Source organism: Condylura cristata, unplaced genomic scaffold (assembly GCF_000260355.1).
Source record: "Condylura cristata isolate star-nosed mole 26May11 unplaced genomic scaffold, ConCri1.0 scaffold00001, whole genome shotgun sequence".
NCBI lineage: Eukaryota > Metazoa > Chordata > Mammalia > Eulipotyphla > Talpidae > Condylura > Condylura cristata.
The window spans coordinates 17,270,350-17,297,408 of NW_004567102.1; the positions used below are offsets into that span (position 1 = coordinate 17,270,350).

The window sequence follows — 27,059 nt, forward strand, 5'->3', positions numbered from 1 at the left end:
CCACATGGCATAGCAGACCTCTCCTATCTTGCCCCCTGCTCCCTGCAGCAGCATGTTTTAGTCAGTCCACCTATTCTGCTACCCCCTTTGTCTCTGGTGAATTCTCTCTATCACCCCCCCACCACCACCACTCCCACCTCTAGCCTACACCCCAGCTCTTGTATGCATGAATAAATAAATCTTTAGAAAAAAATACCCTGAAGTAGAATTGCTGGATCATATGGTAGGTTTTGTTTTTTGTTCTTTTTGAGGAGTCTCCATACTGTGTGTTCATAGAAGTTGCACCAAGTTAGTCTTCCAATAGCACATCAGGGTTTAGATCTGGGTCATCTTAAAGGACAGAGATTTAGAAGCATCTCATTATTGCAGTGATCCAAACCCATGCATCTCATCTCTTCATCAAAACCCCATTTGTTGCTCTTGCCTGGCCCTGAATATGGATGGTGAGGATGAGAGGTGTAGGTGAGGACAAAGGGGTCTTCCTGAGGTGAATGGCATGTGGTAGATGAGTAGTAGCTGTTAAAATCCACATGCACCTTCTCTTCATAAAGATCACCGCCTGGATTTGGCCATAATGAGTGGCAGCTAGTTTTGGTTGCAGGTGGTTCCACTGGAATCTGCTGAGGAAAAGCTTCTGGAGAGTTCTGGGAAGAGGTGAAGTCATAAGGCCAGCTGGTCAGAGGAAAAGGATAACTGGGGCAACAGTTATCATTGAAAGGATTTCTCCCAAAAGCAGCATTTTTATTCCATGTTTGCAGATCACTGTAGTCAGGGAAAGCTCCAGAGACAGAAGGCTGAAGCAGGTCGCTGCTGTTGTAGATCCTACTGTTGGACAATTTGCATTTCTCATAGAGCTTAGTGGGGCCCATCGTGGAAGTGGGGTCCACCAGATCAGTGGCTCCCCCAAAACCATAACTCTTGGAAAAGGATAAGCAATCATTCAGTGACTTTTGCTGGGGTGCGTTAGCTATTAAATGTCCACTATAACTACCAGGCAACTGGATGCCTTCTTGGGAAGGCCAAGTTAAAGGTAAACTTCCCCAACTTTGTATTTCACCTGGAAAAGACTGGAAAAGAAAATGAAATGCTCATGTTAATAAGTTAAACGAATGGGCACAGCCGCCCTAAACACCCACAAGTTACTCTGTACAAATAAGTGCTTTGGTAGTTTCCTCATTCCTCACATACTTGAAGCACCAACACACAAGGCAGCTGTACCACAACCAGGCAAAATCCAAGAGAAGAGAAGGCTGCTTCCACTTCTGTGTTTAAGCTCACTAATCACTGTGAGCTGGCTTTCCATTTATTCTGAGGAGAGCGAGTATGTCGGAGTGTTTTACCATCAAAAGCAAACCTGATGTTCTGTCTTTGTGAAAAACTGGTAAGGGGCTATTTAGGAACAATCAAACTACAACTTTAAAGATCTGTATTATACCCAATACAACTCTTAGGAACCCTATTTGTCTTCCTCATCGTCCCCCTCCTCAGCCTCCTCATCATTTCCCTCCTTGATGTTTCTATTTTTTAGTGCTATTCAGAGGATACTAGATCAGGGTTTGTTGTGTTTTTTTCTTTACCCCCCACAACACACTTCTCTAACACATGGAAATTGTTGAATCATAAACAGGACCTTTAGAATATGAGTGGTAAGATTGTTTTTATAAATGGAGGAAGCATATTTTCTTCCAGTTAATTATAGCAAAAGGATCTGAGGTTGAGGATTAGTTTATCCTCTCGTTTTATGTAAAGCCGCAAACCAGTATCAGGATGGGGTAGAAATTGTGACCAAGTAAGTGAATGGGTGAAAATACCCTTCAGCTTTGTCACCTGGCTGAGAGAAGGGAGGAGAGACAGTCGGGAGTGTGGGAGCTTATATTTTCCTATAACAGACTCATATGTTTTTTATGTAAGATACATTTACAGCCTCCACAGATGGACCAAATCCATCTTTGTTCCCCTCAAATGAAATCCAGAGCATTGAATGGTAGAAAAATATGTAAGAATTACAATCACTGTCAAGCAAGCAAATCTACACATACATGGTACAATGTCGATAAAGGCATGGACTTCACATCATGATTTGGCTACTGGCAGTAACCTCCATCCCCCACTTCTGGGGGTGACCCTTGTTTCCAGAAACTCATTATGTCCTCTTGTAGAGTGTGCTAAGAAATAATCTGTTCTGGGAAAGATCGGATATTTGGATGGTAGGGTGAACTTAGGGTCAATATTTTGTGACAGTCCTTTCAGTTAATTCTGGATTTGCCAGAAGGAAAAGAGAGTCCCAAGTATGAGTACTAACTGAAGTCCCTGTTTTGAATAGTGGTAGGTAAGATCATTCCAAAATTATATGGAGAACATGCTACAAAGATGGCCGAAAAGATGACTAAAACCCCAGCGTCCATGGGTACTGGTATTTTTGCTTTAGATGAGTCTGTTGTTATGAATTTTGTAGGCAAAGGATCAAAAACATCTCTGCGCTGCCCACAGGGTGTTGAGTTGTATATTTTGAACACACATGGAAACTGTTACCTTAGTCTCTGGGCCTCCCTTCAGCTTTAAAGAGGCGGAGGAAGATGCTGCTTGTGCCTTCTTCATTGCTCTTCTTGCCTCAGCTTCCAATTTGGTTTCTGGTTTGGGATGATCGTGCTCTCCCTTTGACTTACAGGAGTCAAGGAAGGAAAATCAATAATTAGCTTATACTTTCTGGTGTGTAAGATATTATCTTGTGCCCTGCCACATGCTTTGGTGAAATTGCAGTTGACTAGTGTAACCAGATTGCATAAGCCTCTGCATTTCCAAGCCCACCGCGCACTTTCTTCCTTGCTGGCCTTACTGCCAATGCTTCTTCTTCCCATGCAGCTTCTCGCCCACTTGGTATGCTCAAAGTGATAACAAGTCACATTATTAAATGCTGCCTGGAGTATGTCTGTAGAAGGTTGCAATACACACATGATCTCATTTAATCGTCAGCACAACAGGAGTGTCACCCAGTTTACAAAATAGGGAACTAAGTAAGGCATGGGAAGATAATACCACCTGGCTCAGCTCCTGACTTGCAAGTGAGGGCAGCCAAAATTCAAAGTATGTTGGAAGTGGCCACCCTGAGATCCATTTGTTAGATAATTAGGAATTTTGTAAGCTTTTTGCTAAACAAACAAACAACAACAACAACAACAAAAAATAGCTGGTGTTTTGAAATCAACCACGGTGGGCATAGTTATATCATAGAAATTGGCAAGCCCAACAATTTGGGATCTTTCAAAGAGTGGGTTTGCTATCATACCACTGATTCAAACCCAGCAGTACACTCACTACCAAAGGCCACTTTCCATGAGTGTTTGCACTACTGTCCTAGTTAGTACACCCAAGGAAATTGAGGCTTAGGGGAGTAAAGAAGTATATTCAGACTAGAGAGCTAGTTCAGAGTCAGAGCAGGTATTCAGTTCTGGGTTTGTGGAAGGCTGCCGCAGGCCTGGGCTCACCTGGGCACGACCAGCTTACTGTGTCCTCAAGGGAGCTGGAGGCAGAGTGAGCCGGCTCCAGCACCAGGCAGCTCTGTGGAGGTGTGGAGTACACAAACAGCCCCCAAATTCCACCTCCTGACCAGGATGTGCCTTAGATTCTGCATGGATCCTCATCACCGGTGCCTCTCCTATACAAAACTCTTCCTTACACTCTATAGACATTCTTTTAAATTAAAGAAAAATGACATCCTAACTTTTTCAAAGTCAAACCTGAAAAAATATGAAGCGTCCATCGTGCCTCCAGAAGTTGGTGACCGGGAAGCCCCCATGGCCTCGGCAAGGAATTAGCTTCAGTGGCCCATCACAGTTGGGGCAGCGTTTCCCTACAAAAAACAGAGGCAAGTCTGGCTGAGTAATACTGACTCCTGAGTACACACAGCGCCGAAGGTTTTAGCCTGAAGTTGAGGAGAGGAAAGAATATACTTGGGCACTGTTTGGTCAATTTCCTGCACTGGACATTACCCCTGAGCCTGCGCCTGGCCACCAGAATGGCCCTACCTAGTCGCACATGTGGGTAGAGTAAGCGGTTGCCTGCAAATTGGCATATATCACACATCAAGGGAGAGCTCTTCTGAGCAGAAAGTCCCTCCCCACCTATTTATTGACCCTTAATTCTTGATAAAGAAGAGGATTAAATTCTTTCACTTTAAGATTAGAAATAAGAGTCCTCTGTGGTGGCCTAGGGGTTAAGTCTCAGTGCTATCACTTCCATGGCTTGAGTTCAATCCCCGGCCACATGGCACAGCAGATCTCTCCTATCTCACCCAATGCTCCCCTCAGCAGGGTGTTTCAGTAGATCTGCCTCTTCTGCTCCCCACTCTGTCTCTGGTGAATCTTCTCACCCCTCACACTTCTGGGCTATACCACATTCTTCTATACAAAATAATTTTTTTTTAAATCATACAGTACAAATAATTCTTTTATAAAAAGATTTAAAACAAAGGTTTAAGGGGCTAGTCACTGGGAAAAACAGATACTAGATTTTCACCAAAGTTTAAATGACTGATACCAGATCCTGCCCTGAGAGCAAGGTTTGAAGAAAAATTTCAAGAAAAGAATATGAAGTAACTTGAGGTTTCAAGTGGACCAGGTACAGGGAATGCTGGATGCATCTATTTCACAACCTGATGAATATGATAAAAAAAAAAAAACCAAAATGCACAAATAGCATGTGATTATGACATGAACCTAAAGAGCAAGAAATTTTCGCCTAACCTCAGTTTGGGGGCCATGGCTCCCACTCCAGAGCATTTGTTGAGCGCCTTTAAGGACATATTTCCCAAGATGTCAGGGGGCAACTTTGATAAACGGCCTTCTCTTCATCTTTCTGTGGATGCACTGATGAATTAATGTGCGTTCCCTGAGCGGTGTACCCTACTTTTAGGAGGTATCTTGAGTCAGGTGCCCTAATGCAAGGGAGTCACTTTAATGGTGGGTGCTCTGAGCCTGACAGAACCATGTCAGGAACTTGGAAACGAGGGCCGGGGGCTATATAGGAACAGCTTGATCTCTCCCACGTGCCAGCGTGAAGCTGGGCCCTGGGGGTGGGCTGGGAAGCAGTGGCCCCTCTGGCCACGAGCACCTGCAGGGACACGAGTTTCCAGGAGGGCCAGTCCCGGCGCCCCACTCACTCTGTTGCTTCTGCCGGGCTTTGTCGCAGATGGCAGGCCTCAGGTAGATCTTGCGCCCCTCGTCCACGGAGCAGTCGAGGCTGCACACCACCACGCCCAGGCAGGACTTCTTGAGGATCCGCGAGTTGTGGTTGTTGGTGTTGCGCATGGCCCAGCTGCTCAGGTGCCGCTGCGCGCTCCTGTCCTCTGAGCTGTAGATGTACTTCTCGTAGGAATCTGGCCACTCCTGGAACCAGTCGGTCTTTTTCACGTCCTGATAGAATCAGAGAAAATTATTACATTTTAAAAAAGATTTATTTATGCATACTCAGAACTGGGATACAGGCCAGAGGTGTGGGGGTAAGAGGACTCACCAAAAAGTAGGGAGTAGAAAAGGCAGATAAGCTGAAGTACACTGCTGAGGGGAGCCGTGGGTGAGATAGGAGAGGTCTGCTGTGCCACGTGGGTCAGCTCCCTGACCAGGAATCGAACTCCTGCTGCAGTGGCCTCATGGTGCTGCGCTTTAACCCGTTGCGCCACCAGGGAGGGCCCCCAAATTACTACATTTTAAACGTAGAAAATACAACTGCCCAGAGACGTGAAAGTTGTTTGGCACTGGAGAGTTGGTGGGAGAACCCTGGGCAGGGACGAGCCTGGAAGGCATGCTGAAGGGGCGCGCTGAGAACAGGGCTCAGTGCCACCCACAGGGCTGCACATAGCAAGAGAACGTGGCCTGGACCAAAGTAGGTTAGTTCCTTCTAGTTCCACCGGGTTGATGTTTCTCTAGCCCGTAGTGATGAGAATTACGATATTTCTCACAGGAATTTTTGAGTGAAGTAATATTTTTGTGTCGTTACGCAACCACTGTGGAACATATTGTGGCATCGAGATAGTGCCTCATGGCGCACTGTAGTTAGCCACAGAGAACGCTGAGATAAGGTGTGGGGAGGCTGGAGAGCCTGATGCAGGGGGTGCTTGGCGAGGCACTTCCCCCTGCAGACCTGTTCTTCCTTTGGCTCTACTACCATATTCATGCCCTCAGACAGGGCAGAAAAGTCAGGAAGTTGTTACTTGGGCTGGAAGTTTCTAGGTCCTTGCATGGAATTGATATGATTCCTTACACATGAGCATCTAGTTAACTAAAGTGTGTTTTAACATGAGACACAGGACACTCAATGCCTATAGCATCTGTACTGCCTATGTTCACCTGTATAATAGGACTGTAAGACCTGCCTACATTAAGAATAATTCTGAAAATTAAATATATTACAAACACTTGCACACCTCCTGGCATGGAGTGAGCTCTAAATAAATACCAGTCCTAACGTTGTGGCTCATAGTCTCAGGGGGACGGTTGCTGTATTTGATACTTGTTCATCAAGGGGGAATCACTCAACAGTCTCAGTCAAACTTAGTTGGTATCCAGCCCCACATCTTCCAGAAACCTGGTGTGGAATAAGGCCATTTTTCACCTGGGTGATTCTAGAAGGGCCTGAGATAAGATAGAAAAATAGAAAAATCTAGAAAGGCCAAAAAAGGATCATGAGGGTGTTTTTTGCTTCTCCAACATGAAAACACAGTGTAGAATTTGAGGTAAGAAAGACATTTTAGAAGAAAAAAAGGCTAAAATCAACATCAGGATGGAAGGCAGCCTAGGGAGTTTGGTGATTTTTTGAGATTTCAAGTTTAGAATTAGCCAAAGAATTTTGTAACGTGAAACTCTGGGCAAATGACTGTCTCGGAAGCCTTGTTTCTCTCTTTTCTAAAATGGGGATGTTTATAAAACATGCTTCACAAAAGTGCTCCAAAGTGATGTGTTGTAATCTTGAAACCTTATATGATGATAGTTGTTGCTTGAATTGGGATGCCGTGGGGAGTGAGGCGATTCTGAGGAAGTATAAATAGAGATTTTTGTGTAACTGGGAGTTTAAGGATTCAGAGCTGGAGCTGGGATGTGCAAATTAGCCATGGGTAAAATCACAACCATTTTGGTTCATTTGAGTGCTGTCTGTGGATAATTTTATACAACTTCTGCAAAGCTGAGTAGTTTTTGGTAGAAACTGCATGGCCCACAACACCCGAAATATTTACTGTCTACCTCTTTACGAAAAATTCAACAACTCCTGCCGAAGAGCACGTGTCTGGTGAGGCAGATGACCTGGGTGTGGGTCTTAACGAAATTCCTTCACCTCTCAGTGCCTATGTCCAGCTCTGTAAAATGGAAATGACGGGAGTGCCTACCTCACAGGGATGTTATGAAGATCGAATGAGCTAACATACACAAAGTATTTAAAACAGTGCCTGGCACATAGAAGCTTCCAAATATTTTACTAGATCTGGGACCACATACAACCAACCAGTGTGACTGTAAGAGCCACTGGCTTTCAGAAGAGAAAGACCTGAAACAGTCCCCTTCATGCTTTAAACCTTGCCAAAGCAAGGACACAGCAAGAGTCCAGCCCCTATAAAACAAAACTTCACATGTGTCAGTCTTGTTCCATGGTGTTCTCAGAGTACTGACAATGACTACCCCTCACGCATGGCTGGGTAACTGGCATGGGAAGGGAGAAGTGCCCAAGAAGAGACCAGAGAGGGGTAAAATCCTGAGTATGGTCTGCTCCGTCAGGCAGGCTGAGAAGCTGAAAGGGCTGTCTGCTTTTTTTAGGTCTTCCTTCTGCCCCCCAAACCTTCAGCAAGATTCAGCATCCAGGGGTCTTTCCTGGTCTCAAAAGGGGTTAAGTGTTAGCTACCCACAGCCACTGCAGCATGAGGTCTATCCCCAGCCAGGGAGCTGACCCCCACGGCACAGCAGACCTTTCCTGTTTTGCCCACTGCTCCCTCAGCAGTGTGTTTCAATAGACCTGCCTGTTCTGCTCCCCACTCTATCTCTGGTGAGTCCTTTCCACTAACCCCCAACCTCAGGACTACACCCCAGTTCTTGTATGCATAAATCAATAAAACTAAATCTTTATAAATAGCTTGTTTTATTTCCATATATTCAGATTTTCCTGTTGCCTTTTGCTATTAATTTCTACTTTGATTCCACTATAGTTGGGGGAGGCAATATGTTTTCAATTATGTTGACATTGTTGGGATGGATTTGAGGGTCACAATATGTTTTACATTACACTGTCTTTTAAGCTTTCTTTTTTTCAGTAGCCTCTTCCGCTGATACCCTAGTTTTCTACATCTGTTAATATGTTAATAATGTAGTGATAACTTTGATAATGTATGGAGTTAAGAAGACCACTAGGCCTAAATGCATTTACTAAGAGCAATGTGTCTATATTGAGCTGTTCTCTTGCCTTACTTGGGCCTGGTCTTATGTCGTGGATGTTTAGTGGGCTTTTTTTGACATTGAAATTAAGAGAAAACTTAGATCCTGATAATGTGAAAGAACCCAGGTATCAAATGAATGATAGTGATTGCAGAAAGCCTTGTCAGTTTAAGGCACTGGAGAGGTAAAATTTAAAAAGAAAGAATAATCATTTCTTAATCTTGTGTAGCAAATCCCCACAAAATATTTTCTCCTTTTTAGATGTTTTGTTTATTTTAATTTCTAACTTTTCATGAGTAACTCTTTATTTTTTGTCTTGGTTAAGAAGTTTGTGATTTAAAGGTTCCTAACATGCAAATCTACCTAGTTTATATTTTATTATCTCATAAGTAACATCACTGGCAATATAATTAATATTTCCATGAGTTGTGTGTACGGTTTACCAAGACTTTATCCTTGAATTCACTTAACATCTTTGAAACTTCTCACCTTACCCTCATTCTATTTATTTAATGACTTGAGATTTTAATAGGGTACCTACCTTCAGAATGGAGCATATACTATTATATAAAATTAATTAAAGTCAAAATTCTGAAATAAGATATGCAAAAACTACATTATCATGTTATTACATTACAGTTGATTTCCATTTGGAATATAGTTCACTCTCATATAATGCAATTATCTGCCAGATTCCCTTAATAAGAAAAGCACATTCATTTCTCATATATATCTGATCCCAAGTAAAATAGGGAGTGCAAGCAGGTACACCTTTAAGCAAATCAAATAGATAAAGAAAAGTCAGATTTGCTTATGGAACACAAAAACAAATATTCAACCAACATGTTGATTCACACACAGCTTTTCAGGAACTTACCTCTTTTGACCCAACTGGAAACCAAACTCCAAATGTCATCAAAGAAAATAATTTAATTCTATTGGGGCCCTCCCTGGTGGTGCAGGGGTTACGTTTCAATACTGTGAGGCTATTAGCACCCAATGCAACATGAGCTTGATCCCTAGTCAGGGAGCTGACTGACCCACATGGCCTGGCAGACCTCTGTCTTGCCCGCGGCTCCCCTCAGCAGTGTATTTCAGTACACCTGCCTGTTCTGCTCCCACTCTGTCTCTAGTGAATCCTCTTATCCCCTGCACCTCTGGCCTATACCCCAGTTCTTATATGCATAAGTAAAGGAAGTCTTTAAAAAACATTTAATTCTACACAATGTGTTTGAGTTAACTACTGAGTTACTCTTTAGCCTAACCCTGCAGTTTAGCCTAACCCCGCAGTTTGGTTCTTATTTGTTCAGTAACACTAAGAGGAGCCAAAGTACCTCTACTTTCACACTCTTATCACCTATATCTTTTTTCTCCTCTCCTTTTCTCTCTCCATCCACCAAGCACCTTTTGGGTGCCCCAAAAGGAACCTGCTACCACAGCTACAGTAAAGCTCTCATTCTCATCACCCAGAGGTGCGGGCAGCACAATCCTGGCCTCAGTATCTGGGATCTAATGACCAGGGGAGCCACCTTTCTGATGCTTCCTCAGGAAATTCACATGACCTTGAAAACAAGGAGAATGCTGGACAGAAAGGACAAAGTCATGGGTGGTCTGGGGGTGACAACAGCGTGTCCTGACCAGGCAGTCTGATAATAATTGACGAGCAATTCAGAATCTGGTTTGCCTGCTTGTCCCCCAGCACAGGCTACAATGATTACTACCGCTGACTGCTCTGATTGCATTTAGTCACAGAAATAGCGTGAAGATTCACCTTTGCTCATAACTTGGGGGTCACCTCCCTTCAGAGGAAAGAGAATTTTACTGGTCAAAATCGTGATCCAGGAATTAACTGATTGGAGGTGTGAACTCTTTGTGTTGATTAACCAGGTTTTAAGTTGGTCTGCATTTATGGTTAACCTATGTATATTTTCATGTTTTCTCTACACAAGTAATGTGTTTAGACCTTGGAATTTTGTGAGTGAGTGACTCAAGTGTGGTTTTTCTCATAGGTTGAATCTGACAGCAGCTTGTGCTTAGGAACAAAATGATTCAGATGGTGTCATCAGAACACCCAGTAACCTACTTAGGGTGGAGCAGATGCTCTCTTCTCTTTGCTGAAATGGCTACTATTTAGGAGAAGATGGAAAAGAGATCCACCCCCAATTTTCAACCAGAAAAGAAAAAAGAAACTTCTTAGGGATTCCAGATTCTTTTGTGTCTCACAGTCATGTTCATGAGAGTGTACCACTTTCTGGAGCTATGCCATGAACATAATTAACGAAGATAAGACAGAACCAGGCTTCCCTGGTGGCACAAAGGGTTAAAGCACAGCACAATGAAGCTGTCTTCAGCCACTGAGGCACGAGTTTGATCCCTAGCCAGGGAGCTGACCCACATGGCATGGCAGACCTCTCCTGACCTGCTTGTCTCTGGTGAATACTCTCACCACCCACCCTCCAATACCTCTGATCTGTACCCTAATTCTTGTATGCATAAATAATCTTTAAAAAGATAAAACCAACACCAGATACTGTCTGTTTGGGACATTCAACCCTAAGCCCTCACATTTGAATTTTTTTAAAGGCAATTGTAATTTATTATGAATAGGAATGGATAGCAAAATGGACATATGACATTGGCCTGGGAAAAAAAGAGACAGATCAGTGGTGATTTTGATAAGTTAAGTGCCTACATTTCTGGGCTAGCTACCTGGAGAATGGGTTAAGGTAGAAATGGTGTGAACATAACCACAAGTTAGAGGAGTGACCAGAAGCAAATGAAATGAAGCTTATAAAGATGTATATGCAGCTGAAAGAAGAAAAGTGCATGAAACAAATACAGGGGAGGGATGAGTTACTGAGGCAACACAATATGGAAAGGACCAGGGCTTTCTTAACCCTATAGCTAATGGTGATGCTTTTTAGCTTGGTAAGCCAATTGGCATCAAATCACCTATAAGAACACTGAATGCTGTTAGCACAAACTACTTTCAGATCATCTTTTTTCCTTTTTTTTTTTTTTAAGATTTATTTATGCATACAAACTGGGGTGCAGGCCAGAGGCAGTGAGGATGATTCACGAGAGACAGAGTGGGGGACAGAACAGGCAGATCAACGAAGTACACTGCTGAGGGGAACAGCGGGACGATCAAGAGGGGTTTGCCACGCCATGTGGATCACCTCTGGGGCTGGGGATCAAACTAGCACTGAAGCGGCTGCCGCTAGCTTGCATTGCAGTATCCTAACCCCGTTGTGCCAACAGGGAGGGCCTCAGACCTTGCTCTTAGCTTCACTCCTGTGCACAGGTCCCTCAAAGGCAGACTTTGAGTAGCCTTCAGCTGATGCCCTGCTCTGTACTGGTTATCACCTGTCTTCATCTTCACATTTTACACTGCACTTCTCTAGAGAAAGTGCTTTGGCAGAAACTCTGGCTTGCTCCCCAGGTTTAAGTCAATGAGAGTGACATACTTTCTCTTCCCTGCACTCTAGTATTCTTCCAGCTGGCATTGACTCTATCTGGGTACTGACTGTGTTCCATATGTCCAGGAGCTCATGAGTGCTCCGTGGCGGTTCATACAGTTTAATGGACCCTGTGTTTCTGAACCTGCTGGAGCATCTGGCACATTTCAGTCACTCAAAAACGTTTGACACACACACACACAAAAAAAAACAAAAACGTTTGACATGCTGACAAGGACATCACTGTCCTCACTGTTATCAAAAATTGACCCGTAAATCTTGATGTTTATGAGATCTATAAAGAGATAAGGAGTTTCTGGGACTAGGAGGTGCAAATAGCATGCAGCTGACTATCTTGAAACTTGAAGCATGTGAGTGGATTGACAGGGAAGGAAAGAATTTGCCTTCTAGTTGCTGGAATTTGCCCAGATGTTGTTGATGTAATAATCCTGACATAAACTTAAAATTATGAAAGATGAACTGTAATATTTTTGTCTGGGTGGGAAAGAAAATGAAGTTAGGAAAATTTATAATAACTAGAAGCCATTGCACTTGCATCTTTAAGTTACATTTTTTTATACCCCAAGTGGTCATCTGAGAACCATTAACCTCTTGAGGGGCTGCATGAGAAAGGGTCAAAGGTCAAAATAAGTGAAGGCCACAACAGATCTGCCTAAACAGATCCATTTAGCAAGTGAACTACCCACAGGTGATGAGGAAGACAATAATCTACTTAATTTTGTTTAAACTACTATTACTCGTTTTCTTTCCATTAAAATTCCTTGTAGTTCTTTGTAACTTGTAACAGAACACATTTGGGAAATACTGCTATAAACAGCATTAGTAATTTAGGCAGGGTGATGTAAGGGTATATAAAAAGTTACTATTTTTATTGTACTGAGCATGCAATTAAGGCTTAAAAAATGAATTTGTTTAGAGTCTCAGATTATAAGCAATGGAGCCATTGGTTAATGAATTCCATATTTGCTCTTTAATACTGCTACACATTGGATTAGGCACTGTCCTGATATTATTTTCCTTTTTTAGTTTAAAGATTTATCTTCCTATGCACACAAGAACTGGGGCACAGGCCAGAGATGTGGGGTGCAAGAGGACTCACCAGAGACAGAGTGGACAGAACAGGTGGACTGACTGATATACAATGCTGAGGGGAGCAGCGGGTGGGACAAGAGACAAGAGAAGTCTGCCACGTCACCTCCCTGGCTCTCAGGCTACTTCCCTGGCCAGTGATCGAACCCGCTGCATGGCCTCAGACAGCCTCACAGTGCTGTGCTTTAATCCCCTGTGCCACCAGGGAGGGCCCTGTACTGATATGTCTAGGATGCAGGCAGACTTCCAACTCTCAGGTCACAGAATCCTGACTATGAGAACCCAAAGGACCCAAGAGGCGAGTTAGTGCAGCCACCTCATTTCAAAAGAGGCAAGGAGCCCAGGTAAAGCTATATTACTGTAGTACGAAAATGTCAGTATAAGAGGCAGATCAGGAATCCAAAGCCAGGGAGCCCCATGTTTCCCCTAGTTCACCATTCTGCCTCCAGATAGGTTTACCAAATATGAAATCCAATATACTTGGAAAGTCTTCTAAGATCTCTGATCTTTCACCTCAACTATTTCTTGACATGATTCCTGAGCCAGCTGGGCCCAGATGTGGCTGATGTTTTCTGAATATGTATTTTTGTCATCAGTTTTTCAATTTAATGTCTGAGGTAGCTGAGAATGCTTTCGTTTTTGGAAATGCATGTTGGAACATGAAATTTCACTAGTCCTGAGGTTTCCTCCAGGGAAATGGGTCTTCTTTTCTTTTGTCTACAGATCTAATGAATGATATGTGTCCTCTGTCCCAGAAAGAATGCCTGTCAGTACACAGGTGGCCAGCAATTTCAGAGGGTTTTCAGGCCCCATAAAACCCCCACTTTCAGATGTGATAATGTTAAAGTCTTCGATGTACATGACTTACTTCAACTCTTGGTTTCGAGTATGCCCAACTCTATTTGGGAGATGCAACCTGAATTAGGAGTAAGCAGAACTATAGATCCCTGAGCCAGGAGTAATTAAAATTTATTTTAAAGCTTCCCTTAATACAGCTACAATTTCTGAAATGAATATTGGCATGATTGTGCTGTGGCTTATTAAACCATCCTAAGAGTAATAGAAAGTAGGGCACACTTTCTAACTCCTACAAGACCCACCAAGAGAGAACGCAGGAGCTGGAGGGGCGGGGGGGGGGGAGGGTGCTGGTAGTTTAAGGATAAATGGAGAAACAAAAGAAAATTTCCATTAGAGTGAAATTTGGACTGATCTGGAAGTTTTCATTAAAATGTAAATCTAGAGCCACTCTGGTGGTACAAGAGGTTAAATCTCAGCACTGTGAAACTATCTGCAGCCACTGCAGCATAAATATGATTTCCTGTCAGGGAGGTGACCCACATGGCGCAGCAGACCTCTCCTGTCTCACCTGATGCTCCCCTCAGTAATGTACTTTATCAATCTGCCTGTTCCTGCTCCCCACTCTGTCCCTGGTGAATCCTCTCATGTCCTGCACCTCTGGCCTACACCTCCCTTCTTGTATGCATACATAAATAAAAATGAATCTTTAAAATGTAAATCTGGAATGCTTATTAATCAATCCCTCTTCTCAGTCTAGGATAATCCAAGATTCCTATTGCCCAGAATCAGGCAGCTAGCTCAACCTTTTCTCTAGTCGGAACTGGTAGTCTACGCAGTCAGTCTTCATACTTATCTTTTTAAACAACTTCCAGTTCCATCCTTTAAATGCCAAAAAAAGAAGTCAAAGTAAACAAACATTAAACTATGAATGTTTTCTGCCAAATTAAAGGTAAAAAGTTGGTTGCCAAAAATGAAGGTAAAGAAAACATTCCAGTCATTGTATAGCTGGAAAGCAGCCCTATGTATGCACTGAACACTGCGTACAAATTTCTCGAAGAGCATGTTGTATCCCAGTAAGCATTGGTATTTGGACAATCCAGTTTCGGAGTTGCTTTAAAACCATCACGGGGGCCCTCCCTGGTAGACTAGTTAAAGCACAGCTCTGTGAAACAATCTGCAGCCACTGCAGCCTGAGTTTGGTCCCCAGGCAGGGAGCTGACCCACATGGCGTGGCAGACCTCTCCTGACCCGCCCGCTGTTCCCCTCAGCAGTGTACTTCAGTCAATCTGCCTGTTCTGCTCCTCACTCTGTCTCTGGTGAATCCTCTCACCCCTGAACCTCTGGCCTGTACCCCAGTTCTTATGTGCATAACTAAATAAAATTTTTAAAAGAAAAACAAACCATCACTGGGACAAATAGGGTTATGTGGGGACTTATGCTATGGGCAAATACCTTACCATGGATTTTATTCTACTAGCTAGCCAGTAAGTGTGACCTGAAACAAGCCAACTTTGAAAGTGGGGGAAGTAGCCTGCTGGGTAAAGCCCCCCTCAAATCATGGGTTTTGTGTCTTCTCTTAAAATTCCTCAGTCAAATATCCAGCTGAAGTTCTTGGGGAGAGGAGTTTACACAGTTGGGATCCATACCATTTCCTTCCAGGTCTTAGTAAGTTAATAGTCAAGGTTTCCTAGCCAAACGCTGACGGCAGAATCTTGTAACAAGTACCTACCTGTGGCAGTTTCATGTCATTAATATCCCAGCTTAACATCTCTTTGTCTTCAGAACCAAAGTCCTCAGGTTGCATGATAAATCAGGTCACCTGCAGGTTTCTGTCTATTCAACTCCCCTTAGAATGCTTGAGAACTTTTCTCTCAAAGGCTCTTAATATGGTTGGTTTGGTCCACACCAGGGTCTCAGACCAGAAAACTGTTTTATTAATGCTAAAAAAACAAATGAATGATAATGAATAAAGATGATCATTAAGGAGGTTAAAAGTTAGTGCTTGTCTGAATGAAAAAACAATTTTCAATGATATTTTTGCAAGCACCAACATACAACAAAAAACCATAAAAGCCGTTAGCAACTTGCTGAAATAAAGTTTGACCATTTGGATCAGAAGCACTTGAGATCTTTGGTTTCCCCTTCAGGTTTGCATTTCCTTTTTCACTGCTAAATAGAGATTGTGAGTTCCTTCAGAGGAACCTTTGACATGTGTATCCATCAGTTAGAATCCTTCGTTCATGTGCTGGAGCAGAGGGTGGCTGGTTTGGTGTGGTTTCTGCAGGCTTTTATAAGTTAGCTTGAAGTTATGAGAGGGAGACATCGTAATCAGAACACGTAGGAATATTATTTAAATCCAAAGTGCCATTGGGATTATTTTAGTGTCCTCAATAAATCCAGTGTGCACTTTATACCTTCAAATATTATCACATGATAGCCCTCATATCAGATTCACACAATGTTAGTGTTGTAGACATTTTGGACCTGGGATTTGTTGCTGTAGGGGCTGTCTGTGCAGCACCCTTGGCCTCTGAAGCCTTGGGTGCTAGTAGTCACCCATTCCTCCTTGTGACCAGAAAAAAAAAAAAGGTTAACAACAATGTGTTAAATGTCCCTGGGGGAAGGGGCAAATTCATTTGATAACTACAACTCTAAATTAGTGTTTCTCAACTTTGTTTAATTCAAAGCACACTTGAAAACTTTCTAACTTTAGCAATTTCATTCTTCCCTGCCCCTGACAAGAAAGTTCAGTGTCATTTCACTTCAATTAAATTGTATTATGGAAATAATGTTCAAAACTGTGCAAACTGCATTTCTCCCCCCAAGAGAAAGACTGCTCTATACTATATAGTTAGAAACTATATAGTTGACTAGAGAGGATTATACAAAAAGAACTTAAGTAAGAAAGGAAGGAAGAAGGGATGGAGAGAGGAAGAAAAAAAGGAAAGAAGGATGGAATTTAGTTTTGCCTGTTATAGTCTGAGAAAAAGAACTATATATATATATTTTTTTGTAGATTAAATGTGCTTGTTACTGAATATGAAGTGAGACATTTGACATTCCCAGTCACTGGTCTTTTGTTAAAAAAAAAAAAAGGGGGGGGGAGCGCTACTTGTAAACTCAAACTGCAAGTTAGATTAATAATCTGACCTGTGAGAAGTCTCAGGAGATCTGTTTCTTGGTCACTTGACTTAATAAAATTCTGATAGCTGTCGAACGCTGATATTTACTGAAGGAAAAATGTTTGGATATAGAAGATTGTTGACTTGAACACACAAATGAAGTTTTTGACCATTAAATAACAAACCAAATGGAGGCTGTTTCCTCCCTATCCCACCTACCCACACTCACCAACAACCTAGTGGTTATAGACTCAATGATGGCTAAGTGCCTATTCCCCAGTTCAAACACTGAGGTGCAAGGTGAAATCCCCATGAATTTTATATCCAATTCTATGCTTGGGAAGTAAACACTGAGTTACTTAAGAAATGATTGGCATTAATTCAAAAGAATTGAATAGAAGGTATACTAGCCAGAAATATTACATGTTAATGTGATAACAACCATTTTATATACTTATGTCTTTGAATACAAACAACAGTAAGAGTTTAACATTTGTTATAGCTAATTGACTAGATTTACCTTTAAGAGAAAATTTGAATCATAAGATTCACATTCCCCCAAAATCGAAAACATTGTTTGAAACCAAAGACATCATTCTTTGGTTTTCAAATTAGAAAATAAAAAATCATGCAGCAAAAAACTACATTACTTTTTCAATTTTTTCTGTCATTTTTTTACGAAGTGGATAAACATTAATATTTCTCTGAAAGTGAAGAACATAATATCGTAGAGAAGAAAAGACTGTGTTGCACCCTTAGAACATAAATAATTTTCCTCTTGGATCAAAAAACTAAATATGTCAGGATTTCCCTTTTTTTAAAGCAATTCAGGCCCAAGTGTATTCCATTTTCATCATTTCGACAGAAAACCAGCTAGAGCAACTGAAACCCTGTAGAAATAAGTAGGTAGCCATTACAACATCCCTTACATTTGCCTCAGGATTTCTGGCTTCTTACCTTCTGACTTCTTACGGAGGTGCAGAAAATACTGTGTCATAAAAGTCTCATCTCCGCTGCAGGTCCCAGCAGGCTCTGGTCATTTTCTGTGCAGAGTTGCTGCTCCTAATCCAGGTCAAGGTACACTATGTTAATAAGCTCTGGCAATAGCCCAATCAAAATCTAGATGCTCCTTGCTCAGGATAGGTAAGAGTGTGCTGGAAAGCCACTTAACCAGCTCAATTCGCAGAATGCCAGCAATGCGAAGACTATTCTGTAGTGTGCCTCTGAACTTTCCTCTCTTGTAAGTTAAGAGAGCATTTCAAATGAAATGCACATGGAAAAAAAAAAACTTCAGGAAGAATGAGAGGTTTTCTTTGTCATCATTTCATAGATTGGGTCCAAAGCAGAAGGATTAACAGAAGATTCTAATTCCCCCACCACTTAGCCCAGCATGTGCACAAGAGAGAAGTAGAGAAAGAACATGCTGGTGAAATTTATAGTAGAATACAGATTGGCTCACCAATGTCTCCTAAACCAGAAACATCAAAATAGCCACTCATTCCTACTGTACTGATCCCCCCAGCAATTCTCCTTTTTAGAGGGGTCCTCAGGCATCGAGGCACAGCTAAGTCAGCTCAGCTCACCCGCTATATTCAAGGCAGCCTAGTTTCTGGAGATTCAGGGGAAAATTAAAGCCAGTGGGAAGTTCAGTCTTGTGGAAAAGGTAAACAAAGACATCAGGCCTAGATGACCGGGCCCAGGGCATAGAGGCGGTCTAGAAGGAATGTATGGAAGGAAAGTAGGGGAGTAAGGGGAATGGACTTCTTTCACCAAAACGATTCCTGACTAGTCTTTTGAAGGACTGATGTTTATCCAGGCACCAAGGAATGGTAGAGGGGATTGCAGGTAATGGCAATACAATGAGAAAGGTAGTGGTATGAAATACTTGTAGCATTGTGAGAAGTTGGTGTCTTCAAGAGGTAGTCTGTGGAGGAAGGAAACAGCAGGCCAGAAGTTTCAGTGCTCAGCAGTCTCACGGCTGTTCTGGCCCCAGGAGACCTTTAGCTATGCTGAGATTTCTCACTAGTTTTCAGCTCAGCAAAGCTTCTGCCTGGAGTTGAAGACCCTGCCTAAGTTTCTTGTGCTTTTTCTAATCTTGGTCTCCTCTCTGTAGTCCCTCCTGTGGTAGGAGGGTTCTTTCTCCATGCCCTAAATATACAGTAACAGAACAAACCAGCATTGTACCAGCTGGCAGAAGTGAAATTTCTACAGGGTTCAGCTCCAGAATCACAAAGCAGGGCAAAAGTGCCTTTCGAGTTGAGAGAAGCAAAAACTGGTAGAGGCTACACCTGCCATGTTTTTTTTTGTTTGTTTTTGTTTTTTTTTGTTTTTGTAGAAGAACTGGGGTGTAGGCCAGAGGTGTGGAGTTTGAGAAGGTTCTCCAGAGACAGAGTGGGGAATAGAACAGGTAGACTTACTAAAATACATTGCAAAGAGGAACAGAGGGTGAGACAGGAGAGGTCTGCTGTGCCATATGTGGGTCAGCGCACCGTGACTTACCACTACGCCACCAGGGAGCACCCTTAGCACGATTGTTCACTTGCTTACATCTCCTTTCTAGCTGTCTTCTCCCATCCAGATATCTAAACCCTATCCCTCCTTTAGGAACCCCTGAAATGCCACCTCCTTGTGAGACCTTCCTACACTATTCTAGAAAACATGACTTCTCACTTATACGGTGTTCCAGAACTCTTAAGTCTGAATTATGAGTTACCTTCTATTACATAGAACAGACATTTTTTTTTTCTAATTGCAAAATACACTCATGCTCCTTTTAAAAAGTTATGTTCTTGTCTCCCAGTGTCCCACTGTAATATTTTGGTCGAGCCCTTTCAGATATTTGTTCTCTCCAACATGCATACCAGACCACACTATCATTTTATACAAGGCAGTACTGCTGTATGTGCTAGGACATTGAAAGTTTTGGCTTAAGTCCTCCCTCCCCAGCAAAGCTACTCGCCCCTTCATAGAAAAGTTGGTGCCAGCCCTCCTTTGTTAAAACTCAAGCCACTTCAGCATGAGTTCGATCCCCGACCAGGAGGTGACCCACAAGGCCCAGCAGACCTCACCTGACCCGCCCACTGCTTCCCCTTGGCAGTGTACATTGTCAGTCGGCCTGTTCTGCTCCCCACTCTGTCTCTGGGGAAGCCTCTCACCAACCCTGCACCTCTGGCCTGTACCCCAGCTCTGTATGCACAAACAAATGAATCTTAAAAAAATAATAGTTGGTACCTACCACTTTTCTGCTCTTCACAGAGGCAGCCAGGGAATCACCAGATCTCTCTGGGTCCCAAGAACTACCCCTAGTCTGACACAGCAGGGAACTGAGGGGCTCTCCCCTACCCTCATTGAGCTGTGACTTATATCTGATGCTGTTAACAGAATGCTTGCATCCTTACGGTGATGATCCAAACTTCTTACCAGAATGGATCACTGTCTTTGTCATCTATATCAACAATAATCACAGCAGCTTTTCTTGCTAGCATTTTATCTAGTGTCTTGCAAACACTTGTCATTTCAGCTTTCCTCAGTGGTAAATGCCATTCTTACCAATCTCCTCTTATGGATGAGGATCAAGACTTAAGAGAAATAACACCTGCCTGTTGACCATGGTCCTGCAGAGCTGCCCCTGGTTCTTTAGGGTCCGGGGTCATCGTCCCTGCTGCCACATACTTGGAACTCATATCTCCCCAATCTCTGCCTCCTCCTGGAGACAGGAGTCCAGCCCTCTTGCTGGTGACTGCCTCCCCCAATTATTGAAGCTTGGGTTTCTCTCTCTGCTCTTACACCCCAATCACCTGAACCTGCCTTTTGAAATCATTCTGGCCTCTTTCACCAACAGTGGTGTTTTGGGCATTTTAAATAGGACTTTTCTTTGATTCCCATATACTGCATCCCCAGAAACTCCATGTCAACAACACACTCACACCATGATATTACATATATCCTTGTATTCTATTTGACCAGAGAGAGACAGCAAGTTGGTGACATTATATGGTCTCTGGGTCAGGACAACCATACCAGACCCTAGTGCTAAGGCCTTTGCCTTGAATACCAACTGTAGCTTCTTCTTTTTTTTTTTTTTAAAGATTTATTTATTTATGCATACAAAACCTGGGTACAGACCAGAGGTGCAGGGGTGGTGAGAGGGTTCACGAGAAACAGAGTGGGGAGCAGAACAGGCAGATCGATGAAGTACACTGCTGAGTGGAGCAGTGGGTAACACAGGAGAGGTCTGCTGTGCCAAGCGGGTCACTTCCCTGACTGGGGATCGAACTCATGCTGATGTGGCTGTGCCTAACATTGTAGTGCTGTGTTGTAACCCGTTGTGCCACCAGAGAAGGCCCCCAACTGTGGTACTGTGGTTTCTAATTCATAACCTTCAGTGGTGTTCTACCAGGTAGCTGAACTTTTCCAGAATCTGCCACTCTGTCTACCCTCACATGTCATCTACCTAATCCCAGCGGGTATTTCAGGCACTTGTTCCACTATTTTCCTTGATTAAGCCTTATTTAACACTTAGCATGTGTCAAACATTGTTCCAAATATCTAACTCTCACAACCACCTCATAAAATATAGCATAGATGCACCTTGGAGATACTGATGATTTGGCTCCAGAGCACCACAATAAAACAAGTCACACAAATTATTTGATTTCCCAGTGATATAAAATTTGTGTTTATACGATACTATCCACTAAGATGCAATAGCATCATGACTTTTTTAAATGATACAAACCTTAACTTGAAAATACTTTATTGCTAAAAAAAATACTAATTATCATCTGAACCTTCAGTGAGTCATAAAATATTTTGCTGGTGGGTGGGGGTCTTGTAAAAAAATCTAAATGTCTGCGAAACACAATAAAGTGAAGCACAATGAGATGTGCCTGTATTATTAAGTTACATTAGTAGGAGGAAACTGAGGTACAGTGATGTAAAAGAACTTGATTTTACAACATCAGCAATCTCTTGGCACCAGTAAACTAATGTTGGTCAAAAGAGAAACATCAAATAGAGAAGAATGAGGCTAAAAGTTATCCTCTTCTCTTCATAAAGAAAATGTCTGTCTAGGGCCTCCCAGGTGGAATGAGGATTACGTCTCAGCACTATGAAGCTATCAACAGCCACCTCAGCACAAGTTCAATCCTCCGCCCGGGGAGCTGACCCACATGGCGCAGCAGACCTTTCCTGCCTTGCCTGCTGCTCCCCTCAGCAGTGTATTTCAGTAGATGTGGATGTTCTGCTCCCCATCTGTCTCACCACACACCCTACACCTACACCCTTGCCCCTCTGGCCTATACCCCAGCTCTTTATGCATAAATAAATTTAAACAAAAATTAAACACTAGGACTCCCTGGTGGGCTAGGCATTAAGTCTCAGTGCCATCACCACTAAAGCCATAGTTCCATCCCCAGTCAAGGAACTAACCCACATGGGGCAGCAGACCTCTCCTGTCTCACCTGCCGCTCCCCTCAGCAGTATATTTCAGTCACTCTGCATGTTCTGGTCCCCACTCTGTCTCCGGTGAATTCTCTCATACTTGCACCACCCCAGTTCTTCTATGCAAAAAAAAAAAAAAAAAAATTACGAACCACAGAATCAGGCACAAAAATGATCCCATCATCCTCATGAGTGAGTGAGGTACCCCATTTTTTTCATAAACTTATCATTTTTTGGTAATTTCCATTAAAACATTACTTGTGGGCCCTCCCTGGTGGCCAGCGGGGTAAAGCACAGCACTAAGAATTGAAAGCCACTTCCGCATGAGGTGACCACATGGCGTGGCAGACTTCTCCTGACCTGCCCGCTGCTCCCCTCAGCAGTGTACTTCTTGGATCTGCCTGTTCTGCTCCCCACTCTGTCTCTGGTGAAGCCTCTCGCCGCCCCTGTGTCTCTGGCCTGTACCCCAGTTCTGTATACACAAATAAATAAATCTTTAAAAAAAATTACTTGTGAAAATGTAATGGGTTGTTGTTATTTTAAAGGAAGCCACTATTCCCAAAAAATTTTAGTTGTAATTTCTGATACGATACAGACTGATGGTTATAGCCATATAAACAAAAACTGTTTGAGGTTCACATTAGTTTTTAAGAGTGAAAACTGATGCTGAAGGCGTAGGGTTTGAGAATTGCTGCTAGGAAGCACTAAATGTGAAAGTCCTGAGCCTTAGTCATTATGACCGATGATTGTCAGCTTTCCAAGTGTCAGCTGCCCCCTACCCAGCCCTCCATGGGCATCTCAGGACTAGAATGATAGCAAGAGTGAAGGGGGCTGATAATAAGGAGAGAAACTTCAGGAAAATGGCACTACCAGCACTCCCAGGAAAAGTCCCACAGAGCAAGGGTACTCTGTGTCCAGAACTTACTCTTGCAGCCCCAACACCCCTGGAACCCACCAACATCTGCTCATCAACAGTGGGAGCCTGCCCCACTGAAAGGCCCAGGGTGAGGGGCGACTGAGGCACCCCTCTTTAGCAGGCTGAGGAGACTTTGGAACTGGCATCACCGAGGAGGGCAGAGCAGGAGAGAAAAACGGTGGGTGGGCGTGTGTGGTGCTGAGAAGACTCCGTGGTGAACAGGACTGAGGTCGTGAAAGTCAGTCCAAGGGTCAACAACAACAAAAAGCCCCAAACTCCTGCTGTTATCCCAACTTAAACTCTGAAGCCTGATGAAATCATGGGTTAGAGATCTATAGTTAAAGAATCCTAAAAAAAAAAAACTGCCTCAAAAATGTCAACATAGAATTACTGGTAATATTCATTTTCTTTTCATATGTTTTGATGATTTTCTAAAATTTCCATAAGGAACATGATTCTTTTGTCACGTAATACTTTTTCAAAAAAGGTCAATTGGGGGCCCTCCGATAGTGCAGCAGGTTTAAGCACAGTGCTGGGAAGCGAAGCTGGCCACAGCCACTTCAGCATGAGTTAAATCTCCTGCCCAGGGGTGACCACATGGCGTGGCAGGCCTTTCCTGTCCCACCTGCTGCTCCCTCAGCAGTGTATTTCATCTGTCTGTCTGTTTTGCTTCCCACTTTGTCTTTGGTGAATCCACCGGCTCTATACCTCTGGCCTGTATCCCAGATCTGTATGCATAAATAAATAAAATCCTTAAAAAAAAAAAAAAAGGTAGTTGGGTATCCCTGGTGGCACAAGGGGTTAAAGCGCAACACTATGAAGCTATCCACAGCCACTGCAGAGTGAATTCCATTCCTGTCTGCCTGCTGCTCCCCACAGGCCTTAAATTTCTTAGTCTCAGGATATGTTTATACTTTTAAATATTAATGAGACCATCAGAGAGCTTTTGTGTATGTAGGTTTATCTGTCAATATTTACCTATTAGAAATTAGAACAAATTTGGGGCCTCCCTGTTGGCACATGGTTAAGTCTCAGCACTATCAACATATCACCAGCCAATGTGGCATGAGTTTGCTCCCCAGCCAGATAGCTGATCCACATGGTACAGCAGACCTCTCCTATCTCACCCACTGCTCCCCTCAGCAGTGTACTTCAGTCGATCTGTCTGTTCTGCTCCCCACTCCGTCTCTGGTAAATCCCATCCTCCACCCCATACCTCTGTACTATACTCTAGTTCTTGTATGCATAAATAAATAAATCTTAAAAAAAATTGTACCTTCATAATAAAAATTAGTAAGAATGACATTGTTTAACATTTTTGCAAATCTCTTTAATATCTGACCTAATGGAAGATAGCTAGATATCTCACAATCTGCTCCTGCATTTAATCTTTTACAATATCACATGTCATGCAACCTCTGGGAACACCACTGCAGACTTGTAAAGACTGACTGCAAAGAAAGGCAAATAATGTCTTAGTACTGTCTTGAAAATGATTTCGACCTTTTAAGTCTCCTGAATGGGTTTGGGAGACTCCCAAGTCTTCCTGGGCCAGTCTTGGGATCCATTTTCTTTATGCTATACAAAATATAGTCACAAACAAATTTCATGTGACACAAAAACTCTTTGAATTGGGCATGTTTTTAAACAGATGAGGAATCTGAGGTTCCTTAGAGGTTAAAAAATTCATCTAAGATCACAAGCTTGGATTCCTGTCTTGGGACTGAATCCACGATTGGATTCCAGATAGCCATCTCTCCAGTAAAAGCTTTCAACTACCCATCTTTCACAGGTAAACAACGACACTCAAAGGAATGATTTTTACAAGACATTTAGAATGGCTAATACTTTAAACCTAGAATGTGTAGAAAAATAGAGGGCCTTGAGAAGTTGAATAAAACAGTGTATGACATGGTAGAAATAATCACAGATCTTGGGAGACAGGAGCCCCTAGTTCTGAACACCACCCCCCACTTAATGTGTCACTTGAGAAGTTTCTTTACCTGTCTAGGCACCAGGATTGCTACATCTGCAGAAGGGGATGACTATATCTTACCTGCCTAAAGGCATGAGCTGGAGAAATGATTGCCCAAGGTCTGTAAAGGGGCTGTTATTTACCAGCAAGTTATTTAGATGGCTAGGGTTACTAGATGAAATTCTAAAATTCTTCCGTCTTCTTGAATATATTTGAAACTTCATATTTATTGAAAGCTGTTTCGTCTTTCTCTTAACACCTTTAAACTTTGTCCAGAACATTCAGCCTCAGGAATATTTCATTGGAATCACTTGCAAAGTTGATATGTAAAAACCCAGTGCTATTTAACAAGCCCCCCAAGTATGCCAGATGTCTGTATTTTGTGCAGTGGGTACATAGGACTCCAGAGCACACTGGGTTGTTATTTTTGGGCATGCTGCTGGAATTACATTTTTAAATTTAATTTATTTATGCATCCAAGAGCTCGAGTGTAGGCCAGGGGTGTGTGGGGTAGGGAGTAAGAGGGTTGATCAGAAACAGAAAGGAAAACACAACAGGTAGGTGCACTGAAATACAATGCTGAGTAGCAGGCGAGACAGGAGAGACCCATTGCTGCACCACATGGGTAACCTCCCTGGCCGGAGATCAAAACTGTGCTGCAGTGACTGTCATAGCTTCATAATGCTGATACTTAACTCTTTATGCCACCAGGGAGGCCCCTGGAATTAGATATTTACAATGCACTTAAAATGTTCTCTGCCCATCTTTGAATTGTGGTAAAATATACATAGCAAAACTCGACTGTTTTAACCTTTTTCATAAAGTATACACTTTAAAGCCACTACACCCACATTGTTGTACATTCAAACACTACTCACTTACAAAGCTCTTTTCATTTTGCAAAACATTTGAAACTTCTCTGCCCCTTAAACAGTAACTCTCCTTACCCTTCAGGTCTTGGTAACCACCATCCTACTTTCTATATCTATGAATATCACTATCCTAGGTATCTCATAGAGGTGGAATCCTACAATGTCTGTCTTTTTGTGGCTGGCTTATTAGTATTTTTTAAAGGTTGATTTATTTATGCATACAAGAACTGGGGTGTAGTCCAGAAGTGCGGGAGGTAAGAAGAGTCACTAGAAACAGTGGGGGAGCAGAACAAGAGAGAAATACACTGCTAAGGGGAACAGCGGGCGAGGCAGGAGAGGTCTGCTGTGCTATGTGGGTTAGGGAGGCTCATGGCTGGTTCATTTTACTTAGCATTATGTCTTCAAGTTTCATCCATGATATATGTCAGAATTCCCTTTCTAAGGCTGAATAATATTCCATTACATGTATAAACAACCATCATCCAACAGTGGACACTGGATGGTTTCTACTACATTTAAGATGTTTAAGGTTTTTTTTTTTTCCTTCCCTGAACCTTCATTTAGAGGCTTGAATAACTCCACACAAGCAACAACATGAGCAAAATAGAGCTAAAGGCAATAGACATGGATCAAAGGAATACACATTAAATTAGTTCAAATTTGGAAGGCAAATTCCAGTATTTTTAAAAAAACAAGCCAGATTTTTGTCTTTGTTGTTTTCCCCTCTTCTCTAAAGAGATATTACTAAATTGCCCATTTCATAAGATCAGGGAATGTACTGCATTTAACTTCACATTCCACATAATAGCTACCAAAATTCCTGGCCAATTCCATTAACTTATCTTTGAGTGCACCAGTGTATTATACAATAAGTGAAATTTTTTCATCTGAATTACCACATTTGATTTTACACCAACCTTACAATCTGGACAGAACAAGTAGTTGTGCAATT

The 27,059-nt window shown here is 42.6% G+C and overlaps 1 protein-coding gene across 1 annotated transcript; it reads right to left on the reverse strand.

Annotated features, from left to right (window-relative positions):
* Positions 1-326: 326 nt before the first annotated feature.
* GCM1 (glial cells missing homolog 1 (Drosophila)) lies at positions 327-15,584 on the reverse strand. The gene is made up of 5 exons (XM_004673575.1): positions 15,510-15,584; positions 5,159-5,411; positions 3,738-3,850; positions 2,533-2,661; positions 327-1,067 (listed from the first exon to the last, which is right to left on the reverse strand). The coding sequence occupies exons 1-5, from the start codon at positions 15,582-15,584 to the stop codon at positions 327-329; spliced, it is 1,311 nt and encodes a 436-aa protein (XP_004673632.1).
* Between the last annotated feature and the right edge of the window lie 11,475 nt (positions 15,585-27,059).